General features: G+C 38.0%; 1 protein-coding gene across 2 annotated transcripts in view; it reads right to left on the bottom strand.

Annotated features, from left to right (window-relative positions):
* Positions 1–1,257: 1,257 nt before the first annotated feature.
* The window catches only part of LOC122812092 (E3 ubiquitin-protein ligase TRIM39-like), a 225,689-nt gene continuing 200,866 nt past the window's right edge, over positions 1,258–26,080 (bottom strand). For both annotated transcript variants that reach the window (XM_044084366.1, XM_044084367.1), the window contains one exon: positions 1,258–1,726. In XM_044084366.1, the coding sequence (XP_043940301.1) occupies positions 1,287–1,726 (440 nt within the window). In that variant the 3' untranslated portion in view covers positions 1,258–1,286. The remainder of the gene's footprint in view (positions 1,727–26,080) is intronic.

The raw sequence follows: 26,080 nt of genomic DNA, 5'->3' as shown, positions 1-26,080 counted from the left end.
ATATGTTCATAGGTAGGTACTAGCCTATTGGCCTGAGGGCCTACCTAAGCCTATCCAACAAGGTTCCCTGGCTTACGCCACCCAAGAAAGTTATTTTCCTGTGCCACTGTTGAACAGAGACACAGAAGTGATCCCCGGGGAGTATTTCCTATTGCCCATCCACTCATCAAGATTTTTCTTGAAGAGTGCTAATGAAGAACTTTGCTTGACATAGATGGGTATCCTGCTCCAGAGTATGGGAAGTCTCTGGGACAGGAATCTATCCCTCCAGCATGTCCTGTTTATTGTGGTGACAAGGTTTAGGTCCCTAGATCGTGTAGCTCAGAGGGATTGGGATCTCTTTAGGTGTAGCATGTCCAACAGCTCTGGGTTTGACATAGCTTTATATGTTAGGTAGAGAGTTTTTTGAGACGGTCAGTGTTTTAGGAAGCGATTGTGACTTACAATTAAGGAAGGTAATGTAGGTTTAGAATAAGGGAGACATGAGATGGGTTAGAAACTGGGTGGGGGTTTAACATTAGAGTTTAGGTTCTGGTAGGGCTATTTAATTTTATAGGGTTGAGAATGGGGAGTGCTACATAGAAATGGGAAATCGGGCTAGTAGGAGATTCAGCACTTGCTTTTTTTCAAGCAAGTAATTTTTCAAGCAAGTGATTGTGAGCAGGTGAGTCACGAGCTATTAGCAAGCGAGCACTTGTAGTAGGCCCTGTATTTTCTCTGTGTCATTATTTTTTGGAGCTCCCCTAAGGTTTTCACAGAAAATGGGTTTTATACAGTTGGACTCCCCCAGCCAATGAAAAACATAAATAAGTAAAGAAATAAATGACCCCAAAAAACTCAGTCTCATTAATAATAAAAATCGACACTCTTACCAGAAACAGATAAAGACAACAAAATGTCAGGGTACTGCTGCTGTAAGTCATTTAAGAGATGAAGCAAATATATTCCATTCTGACAAAATATTATGAGGGCACATGGTGCATCATGGGAAGAAGACTTAACAATACACCAAAAGTCAAATCAGCATAGCAGACTCCATTAGGCCACTTTGAACTAAAAGTAAATAGGAAAGTAACACTTATCAGAATAATACTAGAACACTGGTACTGTGAAAAAAGGGATCATGACTTGGTGAAAAACATGATTTATTTTATAGCTTTTAGATTTATTTTATAGCTTTTATGTCAAGACATTATTTAAATATACTATTATACTGCTCAGAATTGATAAGTAGATATGAGTCTGATAACTCTGACGGATGTTTGAAAATAGATTTATTGCCTTCTTTAAAAGTTTAAGTGACAAATCTCAATTGCAGTGGAAGACTGTAGCCAAAACACAGGAAACACTTTTCCCACAAAACAGCATTTCTGAGTGCGAATGTGAGACATATCGCCATTGTAAAATGATAACTGTCCTCCTTCATAATCCAGATACACTCCAAGTTTTGTGTTTTGTTTAGCAGGCTCAAACCAGTATTTATTTTCTGATGTCCCAGTGCAGTCACAAATGACTCCCACCAAACATATGTCACTGTCAATATTCACCTCCCAGTAATGAATTCCTGTTGTAAATCCTTGAAACCCAGTGGCACAGAGAAAAGGACCCTTCTTTGGACTCATGGACATTGTTCCACTGGTGTTCACACACATTGCAGCTGTGTAGCTCTTATATAGTCCAACCTCAGAATCAGCAGTGACTGGATCCAGGGTGAGAGGAGCTGGAGCTACCAAAAGAAAACCAAAAAAGGCAGAATTAATGAGATTTTACTAAATGTACTTTAATATGCAGAACACTCTCTTACACTCAGTTATCTGCTATAGTTCAATTTCATATGTAGTTTAATTTTTAACTGTTTCATCCATTTTCCTACCTTGAAATTATCAGCTGTTATGAAATAAGCAAAATCACTGCTTTATTAGGATTTGGGTCTATTTTACATGGGCTGAATACCAGAAAAAGATTTTATTAACATTAAACTCTAATTTTGTCATTGCAGAAATTCTGTTATTGTTTGAAAAATCTATTAATAAGCAAAATAAAACAGGTTCAAAATACAAAGTATTGGATTAAAAAACTGGCAGAAACTGAAGTAGAAAATCTAGGAAAAATATACTTTCTTCAACTTGAGAGCGGTGAAATGGAAAATTACATTATTATTATTTTTAGGCATTCTCATGGTGCTATTCATAATCCTTGTATATTATGATGTAAGGCTGTATGCTGTAGAATGACATACCTGTCGGTCTCCTACTTTCGACACAATAGAGGAGTCTTTATGGGTTCTGTTCAAGCAGCTTTATTTTATACAAACACATCACTATAGAAGTTTACTGACTAACTTAAGTAACTTATATACAAACTAACAACTGCGATCATGCATGCTCTCTGTCTTGCTGCTCTTTCAAAATGGCACTAGGGATTGCACGTGCATGGAATTTATACGTGCACGCACAGTGTTTGACATGCTTCTGAAAGACACTGCACACAGCACATACACTCTGATCTACATCCTCCCTGTTTGAGAAATAGATCATGCAACATTATGAGCCTATTTGGCATGCAGACATCACAGGTAATCCTTTGTCATGCATTATACAAGACTAGGTACATATATACATAGTTAAGTCCACGTTGCTGTGCATTTCATACTGGGCTTATATATCCGTCTATATCATGTGACATAAACTGAGAATTGGATTTACCAACTGGAGCTGTCTCTACAAAATGTTTGACCTTTGAAGTATTTGGAACATTTTCAGGAATGGAATCAGAAGTTTGAACACACTCTGGTATGGGAACAACTTTTGGCTCGCTCTTAGATTTAGAGTCTACATCACAGAAACAATGTTGTGGTCATGATGATGGTGATTCTGGTACAGGAAGAAGATGTCTACGATTCCTCCTATACTCCACACCCTCGGAGTCTACAAGGTAAACTCTTGGATTGGCAGAAATGCCTATAATCTGACTGATTTGGTCGAAAACTTTCACGTTTGTATTCATACTGTCACTCCTTCCCTCGATGGATGAAGTAATCTGCTCAATCTGTTGTAACTGGACTTCTGGATATTATGCTTCTTAAACAATTGAACCTTGATGGTTTTATTTTTCTTAACTTTAGGCCCCGATAAACTGGAACTAATAGGTAGCATAGTTCTGTTTTTTTCTGGAAAGAAGTCTTTAAGCAGGTGAGCCAAGAATATTGTCACGGGGTATGTTTCTGAGATTAAGCAAATTCAAGAACACATCGGTATTGTCATGCTTTGACCTCTCAAGTAATTGCTTTGCACTCTGCACTGTACGTTCAGCTAGACCATTAACTGAGGATATTCAGGACTGCTAGTGACATGTACAAAGTCCCATTCACTTGCAAATTTCTGAAACAACTGGCTAGTAAACTGAGTACCATTGTCTGAAAGAACTTTCTGTGGACCACCATTGACTGAGAAATGGCTCTTCAACTTAGTAATAACAGTAATAGCTGTTAGGTTAGGTAGTAGATCAATCTTAAACCAATTCAAATAAGAGTCTACCAAAACCAAGTAGTTTTGATTGTTTCACTCAAAGATATCAGTGGCTACTGTTGACCAAGGTAGTTCAGGAACTGGACTTAACTTGAAGTGGTTCTCTTTGTAAATGCAGTCTAGTACTATTGCTTACTGAACAAGAAAAAAGTACTTTATCAATGTCTTTCAGTAATGAAGGCCAAAATACTAATTCTCTCGCTCTTCTCTTAGTGAACCTGGGTGACCACAATGCAAAATCTGGATATCTCTTCAATAGAATGCCCACACGGAGTAAACACTCCAACCAAAAAAGCCACACACATCAATATGAAACAAAACAGATATGGTAGGAGCGATACACAGTAGATCCACCAAAAGTTCATTTAACGTCCCCGAAACTTCAATAGTCCAAATATACAGTATAGCTATGAACAATACTGTGACAAACCGACTCGTTCAGTACAAAGACGACTTATTTAAAGAAAATAAACAAATGCAGGTTAGCGCTTTCACCATACAGCTTCTTCAGACCTTTTGAAATTCAAAAGCTCATCCAATTTAAATCAAATCTATGGCGGGAAAAACTTCCTCTCTTAAAGTGCCAACTCAGAAAAAAGACATATAAACACATATAAACAGTATATACATACTCTTATACTTGTTAAAAAATGTAATATATATATATATATATATATATATATATATATATATATATATATATATATATATATATATTCTAAAAACCTATCACCATAGCCTATCTATATACATATCAGGATATACAGTGATATAAGATAAAATAAAACAAAATGACAAATAAAAATATTAGTCATATATAAAAATATTTGATATATCTTGTCTAGAATAATAAATATGCATAACTAAACAAGAACTACAACTAATAACTTACTAAAAAAGTATCCATTCAAGATGAGAGCATATTATACGTATACATTAATATAAAATGAAATAAAATATTGCTGTACATATATTAATGTGGTCTTAAGATATTCTCAGCCTCCTGGATTTAAGAAAAGGTTTGATCAGGACTCTACCATTAAGACCTGGATCTAAATCAGACCTCAGTCTCATGATCCATATACTTTCTCTGGTCTCGGTATATGTCCTGATATCACCCCCTCTAGGTCCTGCATAAACTTTCTCGACTATCCTGAACCTAAAAGTATGATTTTCTCCATTCTCTGCCACATGCTTAGCTAAAGCATTAACTTTGGAGGCAATCCTAATATTATACAAGTGTTCACACATCCTGTCCCTTAGACATCTGTTAGTTTTCCCTATATAAAACATATTACAGGTGTCACAACAAGCTAAATAAACAATATTTGTGGACATACAATCCCCTCTGACTCTAAACGTATAGGACCTCTTATTATTGGGATGTATAAAGGTGGGGTTAGAATCAATCAGATGGCAAAAATTACAATGGCCACATGACAATGTGCCATAGGGCGACTCTATCTCACTTTCTAATGTCCCACGAGGGTAACATAAAAGCCTCTTTAGGTTCCTTTTATTCTTATAAATAAACTTCGGGGCTGAGCCCACAATTTCCTTAGCTCCTGGATCTACAGACAAAATATCCCAATGAATTCTTATAGCATCCTTAATTTTACCTACATCTTTGGTATAAAAGATGGGACATACTACTCTATCATGTTGAACTCTTCTTGGGGCTAATCCCTGTGTGGATTTGTTAATATTCTCTATGTTATTAGAGACGTACGGAGCCGCTACCCCATGTCTGAATGTATCTGCATCCGCCATTCTATTATCTATGTCACTAACACTATAACCACGTTCCAGAAATCTCTTGCATAGATCATCCAACTCATTATTAAATCCTGCGTCAGTGGGATTGTACCTGGACATCCTCATTGCCTGCCCCCTAACAATATTTCTATAGATGTATCCAGGGTGCATACAATGACGGTGTAATAATACATTTCTATGACATGGTTTTCTATAAAGCCCTGTATTTATCAGGCCATTATCCAATTTTTCAACATAAACATCTAGAAATGGTATCTTGTCCATAGAATATTCAAAACTAAATTTGAGATATCCAGTTAAAGAGTTCATTTCTTCAACAAATGATTCCAGTTCATCCAATGACCCTTTCCACAATAAAAAGAGGTCATCTACAAAATGTCTGTAGAAAGACACTGATCTCAAAAAACTAGGCATCTTGAACATAAACTTATTCCATTGGACTGAAAAAATCATTCAATAATGTCATATATCTAAGGGACAGGATGCGTGAACACATGTATAATATTAGTATTGCCTCCAAAGTTAATGCTTTAGCTAAGCATGTGGCAGAGAATGGAGAAAATCATACTTTTAGGTTCAGGATAGTCGAGAAAGTTTATGCAGGACCTAGAGGGGGTGACATCAGGACATATACCGAGACCAGAGAAAGTATATGGATCATGAGACTGAGGTCTGATTTAGATCCAGGTCTTAATGGTAGAGTCCCGATCAAACCTTTTCTTAAATCCAGGAGGCTGAGAATATCTTAAGACCACATTAATATATGTACAGCAATATTTTATTTCATTTTATATTAACGTACACGTATTATATGCTCTCATCTTGAATGGATACTTTTTAGTAAGTTATTAGTTGTAGTTCTTGTTTAGTTATGCATATTTATTATTCTAGACAAGATATAGCAAATATTTTTATATATCACTAATATTTTTATTTGTCATTTTATTTTATTTTATCTTATATCACTGTATATCCTGATATGTAAATAGATAGGCTATGGTGATAGGTTTTAAGTATATATATATATATATATATATATATATATATATATATATATATATATATATATATATATATTACATATTTTAACAAGTATAAGAGTATGTATTTATGAATGAATGTATTAGAGATACTGTTTATATGTGTTTATATGTCTTTTTTCTGAGATGGCACTTTAAGAGAGGAAGTTTTCCCGCCATAGATTTGATTTAAATTGGATGAGCTTTTGAATTTCAAATGGTCTGAAGAAGCCGTATGGTGAAAGCGCTAACCTGCATTTGTTTATTTTCTTTAAATAAATCGTCCTTGTACTGAACGAGTCATTTTGTCACATTATTGTTCATAGCTATACTGCATATTTGGACTATTGAAGTTTTGGGGACGTTAAATGAACTTTTGGTGGATCTACTGTGTATCGCTCCTACCATATCTGTTTTGTTTCAAAATCTGGATATATTCTTGTAAGGAAACAAGAACAACAATTTTAGGACCTTTGGAAAATAATTCCATCTTCCATCAACAATTTATCTCTGTAAGAAAAATAGGTCTGCACTTCAGGTGGTACACAAGATTGCTTTGATGGCCACCTAACATTTATGTAGTGACTGAGCTTTTGCAAAATTGGATCAGTCTTTGTGTGATCTCTTAACTCATCAAGCCTAGTGGTAGAAATATTATGCACTGCCATCACATCAAAGTCAAACTGCTCTCTGCCAAGCTGTTCCGTTGTATTTCTGGGTGATATGTATAACGTCTCAGCCAGATAGAACAGTTTGCTTTTTGTACAGACCATTTTGAAGTTGTACTCCTGCAATTTAACCATCATTCTTTGTAATCTCACTGGAGTGGAATACATATGCTTCTTTAGAATAGTAACTAGAGGTTGGTGGTCAGTTTCAATCTGAATAGCTCGACCATAAATATAATCATGAAACTTGGAACATACATGCAAATACTACTGCCAAAAGCTCCTTCTCAATTTGAGCATACTGCATGCCAGTTTGGGTACATGTTTTAGATGCATAGGCTACTAGTCTGCCCTCTTGAAGTATAACTGCACCAAGACCAAATTTTGAAGCATCACAAGAAACAGTGTCTGGTTTGTTCACATCATAGTATCTTAATGTAAGTGAGGTGGCAATTTTCTGCTTAAGGTCTTCAAATGCCTTCTGGTGCTGTTCTAACCATGACCATGCAACATTTTTGTGCATTAGCTCTCTTCAAGGTGCTGTCAACTCACTGGAGTCTGGTATGAACTTGCCTATACAGTTGACCATGCCTAGGAAATACTGTAGAGCTTGTACATTGTCTGGTGCTAACATCTCAAGAATAGCTGCTTGCTTGGTTGGATCTGGTATCAAGCCAGTACTAGTAAATAAATGACCTACATATGTAACTTCTAGAAGTCTGAATTTGCACTTCTGAGGATTGAGCTTTAAGTTTACTCCATGTGCTCTGTCTAGAATGTCTTTAGGTTTCTGTCATGCTCTGCTTCATTACTGCCTCCAACCAATAAATCATCTACTATTATGGCACAAGGATAGTCCGAAAAAATTTGCTCCATTGCATGCTGAAAGACTTCACTTGCAGAATTTATTCCAAATGGCATCCATAGAATCTGTATCTGCCAAATGGAGTAGCAAAAGTGGTTAGTAATGAGGATTTGCGATCAAGAATCACTTGCCAAAATGAACTCTTTGCATCCAAAACAGAAAAAACAGTAGCATTTGATATTAGGCCTGCGACCTCTTCGACTGTGCAAATTGGATGATACTATCTCTTCAATGCTTTGTTCAAAACTCTTGGGTCAATACATATTCTGATTTCATCTGAGCCTTTTTTGTGAGCTGCTACCATGAACAACAACCATTCCGTTGGTTCTGTGACTAGACAAATCACACCTTACTGCACCATTTTATCCAGCTTGAGTGTTAACTTTATCCTGCATAGCTATCGGTACTCTTCTCGCTGGCCTGACTACTGGAGTGACCTCTGGGTCTAACTTCATGGACTACACAACTGGAAGTTTGCCCAACTTGTAATAGAAAACATCACCATACTCTGAGAAAATGGTTTCAGAAAAATTAGAACTCAGAAATGCACTTACATGATGAAATTCTTTGGCAAAAGAAAGCAGATTAATTCTCAAACTACCTCTGAGACCCAATAAAGACTCTGATGGTCTTTGGACTACATAGAATAATAAGTTGTAACAGTTCTTGGCCAAATAACATGAACGCATCACTAAGCCTTCAATTTGAATTTCTTCAACCACATAAGCAACAAGTTTTGCACTACTGGCCACACTGAGTTGTTCATTAGTTTTCACTTTAGCAAATATGTCTGCTGATATAACATTACACTTTGAACCAGTGTCTACTTTAAGCTCTGTGGATTTTCCATTAATCTGAACAGTACAAAACACTTTGCTTCTTACTATAAATTCACTGCATCAACTCTTTCATCAAGCACTGATACACCATCTACATAGAAAGCTGACTGCTTTGGCTCTATTTGATTAACTTGCTTTTTTGTGTGTTTTCTTTACAACTGTGTGAAGTTTACTTGATTTGCAAAACTTTTGGAAATGGTTCCATTTTTTACACTTGTGACATTGCTGACCAAATGCTAAGCACTTCTCTCTTTTACACTCATGATTTGGACCACAATTGTGACAGTTAACAATAAAGCTAGATTTGGGTTTTGCTGATTCATGCTTGTACTGTACTGAGCATGCTCCTTTCTATGAACTTGCTGGAAAGCTACGACTCCTACCAGGAAATCCTGTAGGAACTGTAGCTGCCATGTGCTTAGGCCTACTTCTGTTTGCCACGTGTTGCATGTTATCTACATTTGCTCTGCAGACTGCTGAAACCATGCTCTTGTCACTCACAAGCACACTTGTGTGTTTTTCTGTCACCTCATGGATTTGACAAATCTCTATGGCTTTGCTTAACATTAAATCACTGTCACAAAGCAAAATTTTTCTCACAGCAGCATTATTAATTCCATACACAAGCCTGTCCTTTATCACCTCATCTTTTAAGTCACCAAACCAACACATTTTAGCTTTGCTTCTCAGGTCAGTTATATTAGCTGCAAAAGTTTCCACTGGTTTCTGATCTCTCATGTAAAACAAATGCCTCTCTAGTGTAACATTTGTCTGAGGTTACACATTTCTCTGAACTTGCACTTCAAACACTCAGGGTTTTCCCTTGATTCAGCCTGTACAACAATATGATGCTTTTCACCTTCTCCTTCATATACTGCTGGTGCATACACAAATGAACACTCTCTTTTTATGGCCTCTGACCCAGCTAGGTTTAGCAAAATGAATGCCCTGGTGTGTGCATCTCTATCTGCATAAGATGCTTGTATAAAAATATCGTACTCTTTCTCAAATATTCTCCAGTTCTCTACAATATTCTGATCAAATACAAGAGGTAAGGGCTTTCAGTATCCATCTGTCATATTAATACATACCAGTAAAGGGTCTTGCAAATAAGTGCGAACATTCACACATGCACATATGCTAGAAATTTATGCCAGTATTTGTAACGTTGTCCAATGCCTTTGTGCTTCTAAAATTATGCTTTTGGGCTTCTCGAAATTATGCTATTGGACAAACTCGTAGTTTGTTCGAATAATTGAACTTTGCAAAATAAGTCTCTCGGGCACTGTAATACTCTTGAAATTATCATTTTGCTAAGGTCATTTACCATCATTTTAAAAAGCATTTCAAACAACTTCACAATACAAATGAGCTGAGCAAGAGAAGCTCAAAGTGAATAACATTTCAAAGTAATGAATACAGCCAAATATCGAAGCAGCTATGGCAGTTGGGACCTTCTTCTTCTTTCGGCTTTTCCCAGTTAGGGGTCACCACAGCGGATCACCTGTCCGCTAATGATTAGCAGTGGAGTTTTACAGTGTCGAGTTGCCAGCCCGGCGCCCAACCTTCCACAGAAGGCACACACATGCACACACTCACACCTCAGTTGGGCACCTTGAAGTTTGTTTTTTCTAACTTTTCAAAGTAATTGTACTTTACAAATAAACTGTATGCAGCACACTGAAATTTCTCCAAAATTAATTGATTAAGAAAAGACTGCAAGGTACATAAGACAATACATAGTATACTACCACCCAAGCTTCCATATATACACTGCAAAGCACTACGTATACACAGTAATGTATATTTTTAGTATGATATATATATAAGGTATGTGCATACACAGTACTGTATATATAAAGTATGTGTATACACAGTACTATATATATATATATATATATATATATATATATATATATATATATATATATATATAAAAGCACTTTACTATCTCGAAATACTGAAATCTTGAATTTCAGTATCTTGAGATGAAAATGCCGAAAGTGCAGTTGAGTGAAACTGCACTTGATTGAATTTGAAGTGTCGAATTCATGGTATGTGGGATTTGCTGTGTTTGTAAGGTGTGGTGTGCTGTGGGATATGGTTTGCCTGCCATTGTGTGGATATATGTGGAGATTCAGGTAAATGCTGTTTTTAAGGGTTTTGGGTAGAGATATGAGTGTATTTGAGTGTGTTGGGAAGGTTTAGATGTAGGTTAGGGTAGGTAGGTAAGAGTGTGAGTGTGTAAGTGTTGAGAGTGGTGGTGTTTGCATGTATGTGGTGTGTGTTTGTGCAAGGGGAATATAGAGTATGTAGTGGTGGGTTTAGTGTCTTTGTCTTTTTAGTGCGACCTTGGAGTTAGTATATATAGGTAGCGGGGGGGGGGCACAGCCCTCCTGCTTTTATGTCTTGTAGGTGTGTGTATTTCTGTTGTTGTGTTTGTGTGCGTTTTGTTGGTTTGTTGTAGTGTGGGGAGGAAGTTGTATGTATGTTTACACCACCAGTATAAACCAGTCCAAGAATGAAGTTCCACAAAAAAACACCACGTTGATAAAACACAGGTTTATTTAGCGCTTTCATCAGATTATATTCACTGACTTCATCAGAATAATTTACAAGAAAGTCCACACCTGCTTTCCATTCCTTCCACAGCTTTACTTCTACACTTACTACTCAGGAGAAGGACAGGCTAGAAATAGTGTGAGAATTATGGTGAGGGTAAAGCTTAAGACAGTGTGGGATGTCATCAGAATTAGTGACAGACTCAAGGCAATCAGGCTCCAGTGCCCTGATAGGGCAGTATTCATAATCTCAGCCTATGCCCCAAAGCAGGTTTATGATTGTGAGGAAAAGAGGTTATTCAGACAGCAGTTGCAGGACCTGCTAAATAGTACAGGGCAACAGAACAGGATATGAGGACTGCCTGGCCCACATCGGTGGGGCAACTAAAATAAACTAGAGGCCATTCTAGACTTTTTTCTGACAAATGTCTTGATGATGACCAACACATGGTTAGGTAAGAGAGACGGTCACAAGATCACATACAACTGTGACCAATATTTAACTCAGGTAGACTTCCTCCTAGGAAGAAAAGTTGCCTGTGGTACATTCAGTGACTGAAAAGCCATCTCCCAGTGAAAATGTCGCCCCACAGCATAAACCACTGGTTGCACAATCAGCTGCAAGCAGTAGTCATAAAAGGCTATAAGGTCAAAAGAGATAAGGCTGAAGACCTGGAAATTGACTGGAGAGAAAGTACAAAAGTTCAAGAAATTACTTAAGGCTCTAGCACCTCAAGAAGAAAAGGAAATAGGGGAAATAGGTAGAGTTGAAGAATGACAGTGCCACAAAACAGCATGTGTGAAGACTACAGAACAAACCAGGTATGGAAATAAGGTACATACGGAAAGCTGGTTGTGGAATGCTGAAGCCCAGGAAATCATCAAAAGAAAGGATTTCAAGACAAAGTGAGATATAGAAAAGACAGACCAGGTTAAGAGGTAATACTGGTTGGCTAACAAAAAGCGAATAAAATCTTTGCAATAGCAAAGGGCAATGCTTCAGAGGTAATCAATCAGCTTCTTGAAAGTGACTCAGTAGATGGCACAAAGAAATTCCATCCAGTTGCACGGCAAAGACAGAAAGATAAAGAAGACAGTGAGACACCCTTTATAAGGGATGGCAGGAACAACTTGCTCACTAGTCCAGACAGGACATCAAAAGCAGATAGGAGTACTTCCACCAGCTTATGAAGGAAGAAAATTTCAAAGAAGATGTACTGCCCCAGACACAGCCTACTATGAAAGAAGAGGAGGATCCCACTGTGAAGAAATTAGACACTATTTGTGCTAGCATGGCTGGCTGAGGTTTTGTACATAACTTCAGATTTACCTGTATATTATATGCCAGCATGACTAGCTATGATATTGTAAATAAGTTCTTACATGTTGATATATAATCTGTTTGTACAGAATATTTTAAAGACTTGAACAGTGTTCTTTTACATTTCTAACTGTGCGTGTTTGTGAAGAAAGATTCCAAAGGCAAACTGTCTCAGATTCAGCTGATCTGCAGATGATGTCATTGGAATGTTGACAGTTGATATGTGTTACCTTCAGAAGGTGAAATACAAGAAGGAACTTTAGTAAACAGCTGTTGATTGACTTTCAGAAATATGAAATGAAAATTAGAGCTGAAACAGTTGTGACAGGCTAGTCTACAAAAGAGCCTGCTGAAGACAGTTGAAGTCAGTTGTCAGTTACAGTAGTAAGTTGTCAGTTAACAGCCAGCTGTGAGTTGGTCACAGATGTACTGTGCAGTGGATACCCAAAAGGACTCACCAAGAACTATAAGCCTGCCTTAGCTCTGTTGTAATAATTTAGTTTAGATCAGAGCCAGTGTTGTTTAGTCAATCAGGAAATTATAACTAATGAGTTAGATCAGTTAGAGTTTTTCTAAACATTGGATTTCTATCCTTCAATACTGATTTAATTTTCCTGGTGATTGAGTTCTGTTTGTTTATTGGAAATTATTGTTTTATATTTGTATTCAATTTGCTCAATATTAAATCGTTTTATTAACTTTCATTGTGGCTGAACAATCAGTGTTTTTCTTTAGTGACTGGATAGTGCTTATACTTGCTTTGATATCTTCCCAGGTTACTCTAAAAGCCTGACTGCTTAGGTCATTTGCTACTATTTCTTTTTCTATCTAATTTTCATAATTGGACACCCATTTAAAATGGCATGAAGACACTCTGACTGGATGCAGTATTACTGTACTATTTTGGGGAGGGAATACTTCTGGAAATCTGTGTCAGGCTTTCCCAGAAGTGTTTGGATGTGTAAGTGTATCAGAAGTCTTAAACTGGCACAAACTGTTCTGAATTGTGTAATAAGGCATTATATATGGGGAGGACAGATGAATACAGTCCAGTCCCAGGCTATAGAGCATGTTCTTGTTGTGCTTTTAGGGGAAAATTGTGGAATATTGCCCCTGTTTAAGTGACAGTCTCCTACTGGAGACAGTAGTGAGGATTGAAGCTTCTTAGTTATTGATCTAGGATAGTAAGGGATGTGACATCATTTGGTGCAGTTCACTGGGATATTAACTGGACATCACATTAATTGGTGGCATTGGTGGGATTTTTAATTGGACTTCAGTAGCCTGTGGGTAGTTGTCATTAGGGTGTGCCCTCTCAACTGCCACAAAATCAGCATACAGAATATCAGTTCACCACAGTTTTATTTATTTTTAGGTAGTAAGGACAGGAGGGAAATATGTAAGCATAAGACTCTAGTAAGCTGACAAAGAGCTAGTTGGCCAAGGAGTGTGGAGCCAGAGGACTGGTGCATGCCAACCTGACTAAGGAAGCAATGATTTCAGCCTTAGTTGTAGCTTCAGCTCAGACCAGCCATTCAGAAAATATCCAGTTTGGTATTGGGGATGTACAACTTGCTGAGACAGAACAATCCACATTTTCTTCAGAGGACCTGAGAATCCGTCTAGATTTAAGGAAATTGGAACTGGAGGCTGAGGAGAGAATGCAGCATCTGGGAGCTGAGGAGAAGCAACAGCAATATGCACTGAAGGCTGAAGAGAAGCAGCATCAGTATGAACTGGAAGCCAAAGGACTGGAGACTGAAGACAGACTGCACCTGGAAGTCCAATGACTGGAGGCCGAAGAGAGAATGTGACATTTAGAAGCTGAGGAAAATGAGAGAGTGCTGGCATGAAGTGGAGCATCTTACCCTTCGAGAGGGTCATGGAGGTAATGGAGAAGGGAATAATCAGATCCTAGAAGTTGTAAAGGTCAGTAAACGTTTTCCTCAATACAGGGACGAGGATGACTTTGATAGTTTTATCCATATATTTGAGAGGGTATGTAGACAGTATGATGTTGACCATGAGTTCTGGGTTCAGCTCCTGACTCCCTTTACTCCATGGTAAAGCTGTTCAGGCCATGTCAAAAGTGTCTGATGCAGATTGTTTGAACTATGTTAAAGTTAAGAACTGTCTTCTAGATTGTTTTAAACAAACACCTGAAGCTTATAGAAAAACATTTTGTAAACACAGACACAAGGCAGATGAAAGTGCACATAATTATATTGCTGATTTAAGTATTTACTTTCACAGATGAGTGAGTGGGTGTCAGGTCACCACTTTTGAGGGAATGGCAAACCTTTTGTTGCGGGAACAAGCCCTCATTATTTTGCCTGATGACATGAGAATCTGATTAGCAAACTGAGAGTGTAACTCTGAGGAGGAGTTGGGGAGAAAAGAGGATCTCTACTTAGCAAGCAAAGCACCAATGCATGAGAAAGAGATACCCAATGCTGCACATGAACATGATGAAACCCACGGGGGCAGTCTAAACCACTCCAACAGAGTACAACAGTAACAGGGGAAACTACTAGTCCAAGTACACAGTTAGGGATTAGATGTTTCAAATGCAACTAGAGGGGGCCACATAGCAGTCAAATGTCCATCAAGACAAGATGGGAAACAAAAGGTGAGGGAGCCAGCAAGTGGGATGACAAATTGCAGTGGCAAGTTGTTTGGAAACAACAGGGATGCCAATCTATCACCACAATTTATATCCTGTCTTAATAGATGGCAAACAGGCTAATGCTAAGGGAGACACAGCTTCTGATATAACTATTGTGAGGCCTGCAGTGGTTAGAGAAGAGCAGTACTTGCTTCTCAGTCCACTCCAGTCAGAGCTTTGGGAGGGACCCCATTCCAAATACCTTTGGCTAGGGTTCATCTTGACAGGGAGGGTGGAAGAGGAAGCAAGCAAGTAGGTGTGTTTGAGGATATTTCTGCAGATCTCTTGATAGGAAATGACTTTGATGATGCAGTGCCTTGTGTCCAAGCAGTGACATGCAGTCAAGCTTGGAGACAGGCATGTAGGTACAATAGCCTAGGGGAGACACAGATAGATCTCATACCTGCAGCTGGGACTGGTGTGGTGGCTGTTTCAGAAAAGGACCTATCATGTAGCAGTAAGTCTGAAAGTGAGCCACAGCTGCTGGGAGGTACTGATGTTCCCTTGGACACAGTGACTGCAAGGATGGAGGTGAGTGATAGTACTCAGATTGACAGTGAGGTACAGCTTTCGGACGTTACTATGCTTCCTCTGGAAGGGGAGATGGGAGGGTCACAAATGTAGAGTTGAAACAGGCTCAACTTATGGACCCTATGATACAAAGGTAGAGGGAGATGGCTAAGGAAACACCTGAGGCTCAAGGAGGAGGGGAGTCTGTATACTGGAACAAAGGTCTGTTGTATAAAGGGTGCACTGCTGGAGGGAGGTAGGCTAGAAGGCGAAGTAGCACAGCAGTTGGTAGAGCCTAGAGCTATAGTCCCTATTATTCCTTGTGCATGTGATATTGGGGCAGAGAATGAAGGTTTGCTGTATAAAGAGTGGACTCCTAAGGGAGGGCTGAAAGGTAAGGTAGTACAGCAGTTTGTACAGCCTGCAGCCTTCTGTCTGACACTTCTAGCTATAGACCCTAATGTTCCTTGTGCAGGTGACATTAAGGCAGAGAAGAAAGGTTTCTTGTATAAAAAGTGGACTCCTAAGGGAGGGCTGGAAGGTAAGGTAGCATGGCAGTTGCTAGAGCCTAAAACCTACCATCTGTCACTTCTAGCTATACTTCCTAATATTCCTTGTGTAGGTGATATTAAGGCAGAGAAGGAAGGTTTGTTGTATAGAAAATAGACTCCAAAGGGAGGGCTGGAAGGTGAGGTAGAAAAGCAGTTGGTAGTGCCTACAGCCTATCATCTGCCACTTCTAGCTATAGTCACTAATATTCCTTGCACAGGTGATATTGAGGCAGAAAAGGAAGGTCTGCTGTATGGAAAGTATATGGAAAGTGGACTCCTAAGAGAGGTTTGGAAGGGGAGGTAATACAGCAGTTGGTAGATGCTAGAGCCTACCGTCTGCCACTTCTAGCAATAGTTCCTAATATTCCTTTTGCAGATGATATTGATGTAGAAAAGATGGCAAGTGCTTTGCTAGAAATTTTCAGCAGGGTATGTGGCAACTTCATGTCAGACCTGCTGACTTGTTTGTGGAAGCATTGTGGAGTGAAACATGTAAAGAATACCCCCTACCATCCCCAGACTAATGGCCTTGTGGAGAGGTTAAACTCTGCATTAAAGACTATGCTACGGTCATTTGTAGACCAGTTTAAAAGGGCAAAGTTAACCATTAAACCCAGTAAGTGTCAGGTGGGTATGGCAGAGATCACTTACTTAGGGTATAGATTGGGACGTGATAAGATTAGGCCAAAACCTGTTCATGTAAAAGGTTAACTGTCTTCCCATATTTGAAGCAGGTTTTGCTGCAACAGCCATGAAGTGTAGTTCTACTTATGTGCTTTAAATGACAGTCAAAAAAGTTACAATCTTTACATACAGGATTTTTAAATCACAGTCAAACCAGACAACACTCTCTCACTTACATCCTTACCAATTCTACCATATCACTTGCATGTTTTCTTTCAATGTCTGCTCTTGATGGGATCTCTTATCAAAGTCCTAGTCACATTCTTTTTAAGATTTCCAAAGTAAAAAGCTTTAACATATTAACACACACAGTACTAAAGTGTTGTAGTTTTAATCACACCTGTAACACCAGTTATGTGGACTGCCTTGGGCCATTCAAGTCTACTACATTTCAAAGATAGTCCACACAAACTGTTTTTGTTTAATTGTAACTTAACTGCAGTATTGAATTTGTGATATCGGAGTCATAATTAGTAACAGAGGATGGCTTCTATTGCTAGACACACGTCACCTCGTAGCAGTCTATAGAATACTGAGTTTAGTGACAGGGCTTTGAGATGGTTCATGTAGGACATATAGCTTAGGCTTTGTATCCTTTTAGTATGATATCTGCGGACATTCCAGTTGTTGCACATATCGGGGCAGGTACTTGCCAAGGAGAGCATTATACTCAATGATTAGCCTAATGAGGGCTGAAAAAAGGGGGACAGTGACATCTCTAGATAAAGTCACAATCCATTTGTTTATAAGCTGCACAATAAAGAAGAACTTTCTTTGCACACATGTTGGTCAAAAGTTAGGTCACTATCCACTTAAGTTCCCAAATCTCAAACAACTGGGTCAGTTCTCAAGGGCATAGTGTCAATGTGGTAGAACCCAGGGGAAGACAACTTTCCAGCTGATATGATTTCTTGCACTTAGTTTCAGTCCATGACTCTAGTACCAGTTATTTGTTTAAGACAAACCTTCCTTCAGGATGGCTAAATCATTTGGGGATTCAATAACTGCTCCTAGCTTTCAGTCATCAGCAAACTTAGTCAGACAGAGCCCTTTGGTATTGGCTTTTACTTCAAAGAAGTAGATGCAAACAGGAGAGGTCCCAGCACTAAACCTTGGGAGATTTCACTGGTAACTAGTCTCTTTGTGGAAGTAGCCTCCCTATTTTCATCTTCTCTATCCTATCAATGAGCCATTTGGCAATCCAATGGATGACATAGTGGTTTATTCCCAGTTTATTTAGCTTTTCTGCTATGCCGGAGTGAAGAATTGAGTCAAAAGCCTTGGCAAGGTTGAGGTATATGGTGTGTACCATTTTACCTTCCTCCATTGCTTTGGTGACTTTCTCAAAGAAGTCCACGAGGCTTAGTAAGTATAACCTGGCCTTAATGAATCCAAACTGAGAGGGGTCCATCTCAGTTTTTGCAAACTTGCCCTTTTAAAGAGGTACATTTTTGTATACTTTCTGTACTGTTACTTCTTTTCATTTGCTTTAACTATTGTTTATTTTTATTTTGAGCTGTGGTATACTTTAACATTTTAAACCTTGCTACACATTTTCCGTTGCACTTTTGTTGTCTCTATTTCTCATATATTACTACTTAACTTTTATACTGAGTTGTGTGCCCCTCATATAACTCATTTACTTCAGCTGTGCAGTCCCTTTCCACACCATGCATCTCTTTACCTTTGCACGGACTCATGTCCCACTCCTACAATTCATTCACTTCTGATGAGGACTCTTTTTTCACCCCAAAAACCTCCAACTCAGAGTACCCTGCTTTTTTTAGACTTTGTACCTGGAACTAAATAAAACACTTGCCTTTTCTTTGTTAACAACAACTCATTCCTCTTTTCGAAGTCACAGTCTTTTCCAAACTCACATTTCCCCCAGTCTTCTTTTCACTTCACTGCAAGGCACCATTTTGCATATATGCCTCCTGGTTTAAGACACATTAGTGTATCTAAGAAACACTTGTATTTGTTGGTTTTGCACTAGGTACATGCACAGACTCTTACCTGAATGCTTTTATATGGTGAGTCTGTATGTTGTCCGTATAGTACTACTTGTGGAGTAAAGGTGTCTTACCTATTCTAATTCAAACTCCATTTGAAATACAATTTTTCTTCATGCCAAGATGTATTTTTTAAGCTCTGATGGACTCTACTGACATGCTTTTCTGCATTACTTTGTTTACTTTCCACCTGTTTAAAGCTGCCTATCAGCACTTTCTAACCTTTTCAAAAATTAATAAACATGCTTTGTTTATCAGTTCTCATTTTTACTGTGAGTTGGCTTGTATTTTTGAGCACCACTTGGCTTAATTTTTCACCATGCTCGGAAACAGCACTTGCTGATAGTTACTTTGTTAACATGCTTTATGTAATCTTTTGTCTACTGAAGATTTCTTCCCTTATACAAGTAAAGTCTCTTTGAAACCCTGCTTCTCCTGTTATTATTGACTGAAGTTTGTCAAGCAACAAACAAAATCAGATATACTTTTAACACTTTTTACTCTATAATGCCAAAAACATATCCAGAATTTCATTTTGTGTTTCTGTAATGTCCCCTTTTAGTGAAATTAGTAACAAATCAAATTCACTTTGCATTCTTATCATATTTTTTCCTCGTCACTTTGTAAGTAGCCACATGGATTTCAGACTGACTTTTCATCTCTCAGATCAAGAAATATTTATTTTTATTCTGCTTACAAGTTAATAGAACCTTTTCTACATCAGTTATTTTTCACAAAGTACTTCATATATCTTCATTTATATTAACCTGGACACTTATTATGGGAACAAGTGTTTTGGTACATTGGCAATCTAAAAGGGCATTAATAAGTGTCCAGGCTATTCTTAATTTAATGATGGCTATACCGAAAAACACCACACAAACAGACCGGTTTCAGCAAACTGCCTTCTTCAGTGATGAAAAACCAAACCATATTAACATAATTTATCCTAAGTTAATAAAGCAATTAATGAATTTAAAGCAACAGCACCAACATAAAGCTAGAGATCCAACAATGAATTATAAGTGATCATTAAAGCCAGGGTTAAGCAAACCCCCAGCCTAATTATCTGGATGATTTATTTTTTGTTTAGGGCATGCCACCCTAATTTGTTGGACCTATCCCCCTGGATTTTATAAATAACCATAAAGTTGAATCTGGCTGTAGAATGGGTCAAAGTGTGTTTATATACAGCACTAGGTATTTGCTTATTTCGAATGTCTCTAAAATGTTTGGACATACATATATGTAATGGCCTAGATGTTTGTCCTACGTAAAAGGAGGAACACGAGCAAGTAGCTAAATACACCAGCCAATCAGTAGTGCAAATGGCAAAAAATTGGATATTATAAACTTTGCTAGCATTTCTGCTGGAAAATTGTTTGGATTTCAGCATATACTGACAAAAGGAGCAGTGACCACAGGGGAAGGATCCAGTCAGTTTATTACCCACTAGAGTAAGATGATGTTCTGAATATCCTGTGGAGCCCCCCCCATTTGAAGTGACTAAAGTAAGACCCTAACGTACAACCCCTAAAGTAGGAGAAAGAACACCTGGGTGTCAACGCTTTATACAGGTTCTCATTGGCAAGGAGAATGTTCCAATTATTGTGAATGATACCCCTAATGATATTAACATTTCTGCCATAGGTAGTAATAAACCTGATGACATTACTCTTAGTTTGTGATTTGTCCCGATAGTCCAGGAGGCTTCTTCTATCTTGGTTAGTACCCTATGTGCTGGCGGATATAATATGTTTATGTTGATACCCCCTTGCTTGGAATCTGTCTATGAGGTCCCTTTTGTGAATTTCATAACTATCCTCCATGAACAAATATGCTTGATGCATAAAAATTGTGACTTTGGTATATTTCTGTAAGATGTGCTGTGGATGAAGGTTAGTAGCTAGTAATAAATTGTTGTATTGTGGGTGTTTGCGAAACACTTGTGAGCTTAATGTATTATCAGTGTTTCTGGTGACTGTGAAATCCAAAAAATGAATCTGTTGTCTATGAGTGTTGACCACAAATTCAATGCCCCATTTGTTATCATTGAGGTATTGGATAAACTCTGATAAATATACATGATCTGACTGCCAAATCATCCAGCAATCATCAAGCTATCTTCTCCAGATATCTATTTCATCCAGGAAGATGTTGTGAGATCTATCATAGATCAATTGATCCTCAAGGAACCCCATAAACAAATCGGCATATATGGGAGCGCAGGATGCTCCCATAGCCATACCCACACCTGCCAAAAACATTGGCCTTGAAAGAATAAAACATTTTTCGTTAGAACATGTTCAGCCAAACATATAACCAGGGTGTTAAATCCTGGGGAGTACAAACCTGCTTTAACCAACCAATAATTCAATGCTTCCAAACCTGCCAGTGTGGTATATTTGTGTATAGTTCGGAGACATCCAAAGTACATAACAGCCAATCATCCTCAAGCTGTGAATCAGATATTATTTTTAAGAACTCAGTGGTAACCTGAATTCTAGAATGGATGAGCTTTAATAAAGGCTATAAATGCTTGGTCAAAAAAGGAGGTATAGGATCCATGAGGAAGCCAATGCCTGAGACAATGGGTCTGCCAGGTGGTCACTCCAAATTCTTATGAATTTTAGGCAATAGATACAAATGTTGGTGGGGGTCAGCAACCATGAGATGTTTCTAAACAGATGCACTAATGATGCCTTCATCTACTGCCTGTTCAAGAAAGGTGTCTATTTCTTTTTTGAAAGCCAAAGTAGAATCTAATGGCATCTGCATGTAATATTTGGCATTTTGTAGTTGTCTGTATGCCTCAGACAAATAATAACTGGTATCCATCACCACCACTGCACCACCCTTGTCAGCCAGCACAGTAACTAAATTGGTGTTCTTTTTAAGTTTATTGAGTGTTTGTTGTTCCACTGCTGTTAAATTATTACTAAGCATTCTGAACTGGTCAGTCTGGAAATGTAATTGTTTGAGCACAGTGTATTGGAATATCGAAACATGTTTATTCATAGGGGGTACAAAATTGGAATGATGAAATCTGAATTCATCAGAGCTTTCAGAGTCATCCTGGGAGCCAAAAAACAATTTCAAATTAGGAGTTCTACAAAAACTAAGTACATCTTAAACCATTCTGTCCTCCGTAACAAAATAAAGGGTGACATAATTCAATCCTTAATTAAGTAATTGTTGTTCAGCCTCCATTAATACAACAGATGAAATGTTGTGTACATTATAAAAAACATTCATCGAGGGGTTAGTGCTTGTAGCAATGCTTCCACACTGTCTATGTTTTCTATGTTTTCTTCCCCCCCGATGTGCGGTGACCCTAAAGGGTATTCCTCACCTTGATGTTTCTTAGGATTAGGGGACCCCTGAGTAAGACCAAGTTCTGTATCAGTGGTGGAAGTTTCCTCTCCTGAAGTACTGCTAGGCCCCTGTTTAGATTTCTTGAGGATGGACTGGGGTCTTTTTCCCCTGGGCTTGGTTGGGGGACTATCTGATGCAGAAAATTTGACATTTTTCTGGGGGCAAAATGGTTTGCCTTTCTCATAATCCCCTAAATCACAGTTAAACTTATGGATTTTTTTTGGTCTTCAAAATTTTCTGAAGTGGTAACAAATCATTAGTTAACCTGTGGAGACAGGTTTTATAATTATTTGCCCTTCATATGGTTTGATTTGTTTACAAATAGCTTGAACTGCTTTAATGTTACTATCAATCATGCATTCGTAATAGGAAGCCAAAATATTAACAAAGCCCATTAAGGCTTCTTGTTGGGCTCTAGCCCATTCCTTAACAAGTCTGTCATCAATAACACCAACAAGTGGCTGTATATGTATTCTCAAACCTTTGGGGGTTATATTTTTAGCCTGGTAGACTTTGAATAATTTCAAATACCAAACGTTGGTGCGAAGAGTAGTCATACTCTTAGTCAGTTTACCAAATAACTCAAAACAACAGTCTGAGGGATCTTGAACAAGGGAGCCACTACTCAGTCAGACCAAAAACATGCACATCATGTTTGTCAGCTGAAAGTCCTCGCAAAATAGTTGTGAGAACCATAATATGTAAAAAAAGGCCTGTAAAACTAAATATATATAAAAAAGTATCAGATACTTCCTAAAAAATAATGGGGAATATGTGTTCAAAAACTATAATTTGTGGTCCAAATAGATAATAATCAAAAAATAAATAATCTAAATGGTATAGTCTGATGTTTAGATAAATGTAGACAATCACAAAAAAACGTCCCTGGCAAGCATGAAAATTGAAATGCCTGTAGGTCAAACCTAGTAATCTCTAATGGCATATAATTATTGCAATGATATACATTAAACAAATGTTAGCTTAAATTGCTGACTATACACTTAACAATATATTCCCCATAGGAAGGATGCACACAAATGTCATCAAAACTGGTTGCACTAAATAGATATGTGTTATTCCAAAATACGCAAGTATAAAATGTCCACTTGAAAAAAATAAGAGGTCACCTATTTAGTCCAAAATGCCCATATAAAGCTGAATTTCCATCAACAGATGTAATATGAAAAAAGTAACTATTAATACAAAACCAGTTCATACAACCATAGTATACCAAAATTATATGAAAACACATGATGTAACTGATCCCTTAATCGTTCAATGTAATTCAAAAGTATATATGCTCGCCACACCAATGCAATGTTCACTGCCCATTCCAAATGCTCAAAAAATAAATGATAGGTCCCAAACGTTAAGCTGGTGACAAAAAAAGCAGAAAGTAGGGTGTATACATAAACTATATGTGTTCACAGTTATGCCAAGCTCACTAGTTGAAAATGGAAGGAAAAATGTCCTTGTACTCAGGAGCAGCTCATGCTATAGGACTGCAGGACTGCAGCCCCCGCCCCCCCAGCTGTGGAAAGAAAAAAAAAACAAAATAAAAAGATCGCAAAAAAACAGTCCCGAAACTCCATGCATGCATGATTGCACAGATTGGGAACTCCAGACTGCTTTGTCAGCAATCCGGATAGGAGGAAAGGCCATTTCTGCCCTGCAACCCAGAAGTCTATGTGGTGCTGACCGCTCAGAACAGAAGACGTCTGGACTGCAACGTCCGCAGGCTGGAGCCTGCTGTCGCAGGGAAACCTTCTCTAGGAAGACAATGGAGCCTGCTCTCACGGGGAAACCTTCCCCAGGAAGATACTTAGCTTCGTGGGACTGTAGATGTAGGGAATGGACCTAGATGGAAGCCTGCTCCCTCATTTACAGGTAGGGAACAAACTGAAATGAAATGTGTGTGTGTGTGTGTGTGTGTGTGTGTGTGTGTGTGTGTGTGTGTGTGTGTGTGTGTGTGTGTGTGTGTGTGAGAGAGATGCAATTTGCATTATATCTATAAGGAAGGTTACTTCTGGACAATAGGCATTGAAGAAATTGTCCATCTTAGCTTTCACCTCTGCTTATTTGCTTATATTACTCAAACTTCTTTAGAGTTCTTTTACAGACACTTCTTTATCTGTATCTAGATACCACCAGTTTGATGCCTTCATCGATTAAGAACTTGGCTGGGTGAGGATTTTATAAGTATTCATAAGAGTTGTCACAGGTGGTGTTTTGAACAGCATCTGTACGTACACCTGCCTTTGCTCTTAATTTAAGATAATGTCCCATGCTGCTAAGCCTACATACTTGGGATTAAACACAGGCCTTGCAGACACCTGGTTAAGTACTTTGTTTATTTATATAATTGAGCCATTTTGCATTCTGATGTTTATTTCTGTTCTTTTCTAGCTGTTGAGACTAAGCTACAGCACTTATGCTTTCCTTCTGCAGTCGGCACTTTAACAAACACAACTAAGAGTTAAATGAAAAAAATTAGAGCTCTCAAATCATGCCAAAAAGTTACAAATTAAAGGGACTACATATTTTTTTAATACATGAATGTGCTAAAGTTTAGTCACAATACAGAAATATTCACATAACCTAAGGAATGCTGTATCTACACTTCTTTGTCTAATAAATGACTTTAGTAATTTCCATTAGAGGAAAATTTAATCTCCTGAAATTAAATTTTTACTGATACTATTGGTTCAGAGTTCAACAGTTAATGAGCTGAGACTGTGCCTATTAATATGTTATCATATAATGTAAATGGACATTTTTGATCTTCCTAATTTCTGCTGTTTCTAAAGACTACTCAGTATAAAGCTGCACCAATATCAGCAAGACCTTTTGTAACAAAAATGTACTAATAAATTACTACAAAAATTATGCTACTAATCTGATGTGCTACAACATTGCTAATCAAGAACATATTCTAGTTTTGCACAGATGGATTATGCTATAAATTAATATGCTGTACAAGATCGTTTTGATTGCTTCAGCCTCTATTTGTCTACTTTATAACTTTGAGCAATTCACATAACCCAGTGCTGTTCCTGAAAAAAAAAAGCAAAGAAAACTCGGGCTTATGGGTTTCCCTAGAGTCTGGCAGCCAGAACAATAGATTAAGTCTGTGAACTGTTTCCTGGTGCACAGGACTTGGTTCCTCAGCCTCAGTTTGCCTACTGTGTGACTCTGAACACATCACTAGACGAGACATTATTTATGGGCAATTGTGAACATGATTAGACATCTTCTTGACCACATGCCTAGTAACTACCTATGAACCAGAGGTTGTTGTGGTACATTCTGTTATGCAAAAATCAAGGCAGCATTAAAAGGCAAACTAAATTCTAGTATAAAAGATATCTGTAAACATGCTTTATTTCCAGAAATGTCCACAGGAGTGACATACTATTCATGCAAATGTAACCTCTTAAGAACAACAGGAGAAAAAAGACAAAAGAGTAATCAGGAAGGCTAGGCCAACAGAAAGTAAGACTGGCCTCAGCTTTGACATTACAGGTAAGGTAGATAGCCTTTAAACTGATCTTTCACTGCATGGCCAACTAAACATGGGCAGCATGGGGCACTGGATTACAGTGCTGAAGCTCTTCTAACGTAAATTTAATTGTGTGTTGGGGCAGGGACATGTGTGTGCGTGTAATGCCCCAAGTGTTACATGGTGGTGGGTAGAGAACAGGCTTGAA

Source organism: Protopterus annectens, chromosome 9.part0 (genome assembly GCF_019279795.1).
Source record: "Protopterus annectens isolate FY-2018-M chromosome 9.part0, PAN1.0, whole genome shotgun sequence".
NCBI lineage: Eukaryota > Metazoa > Chordata > Ceratodontiformes > Protopteridae > Protopterus > Protopterus annectens.
This window is presented reverse-complemented; position numbering and strand designations above follow the sequence as displayed.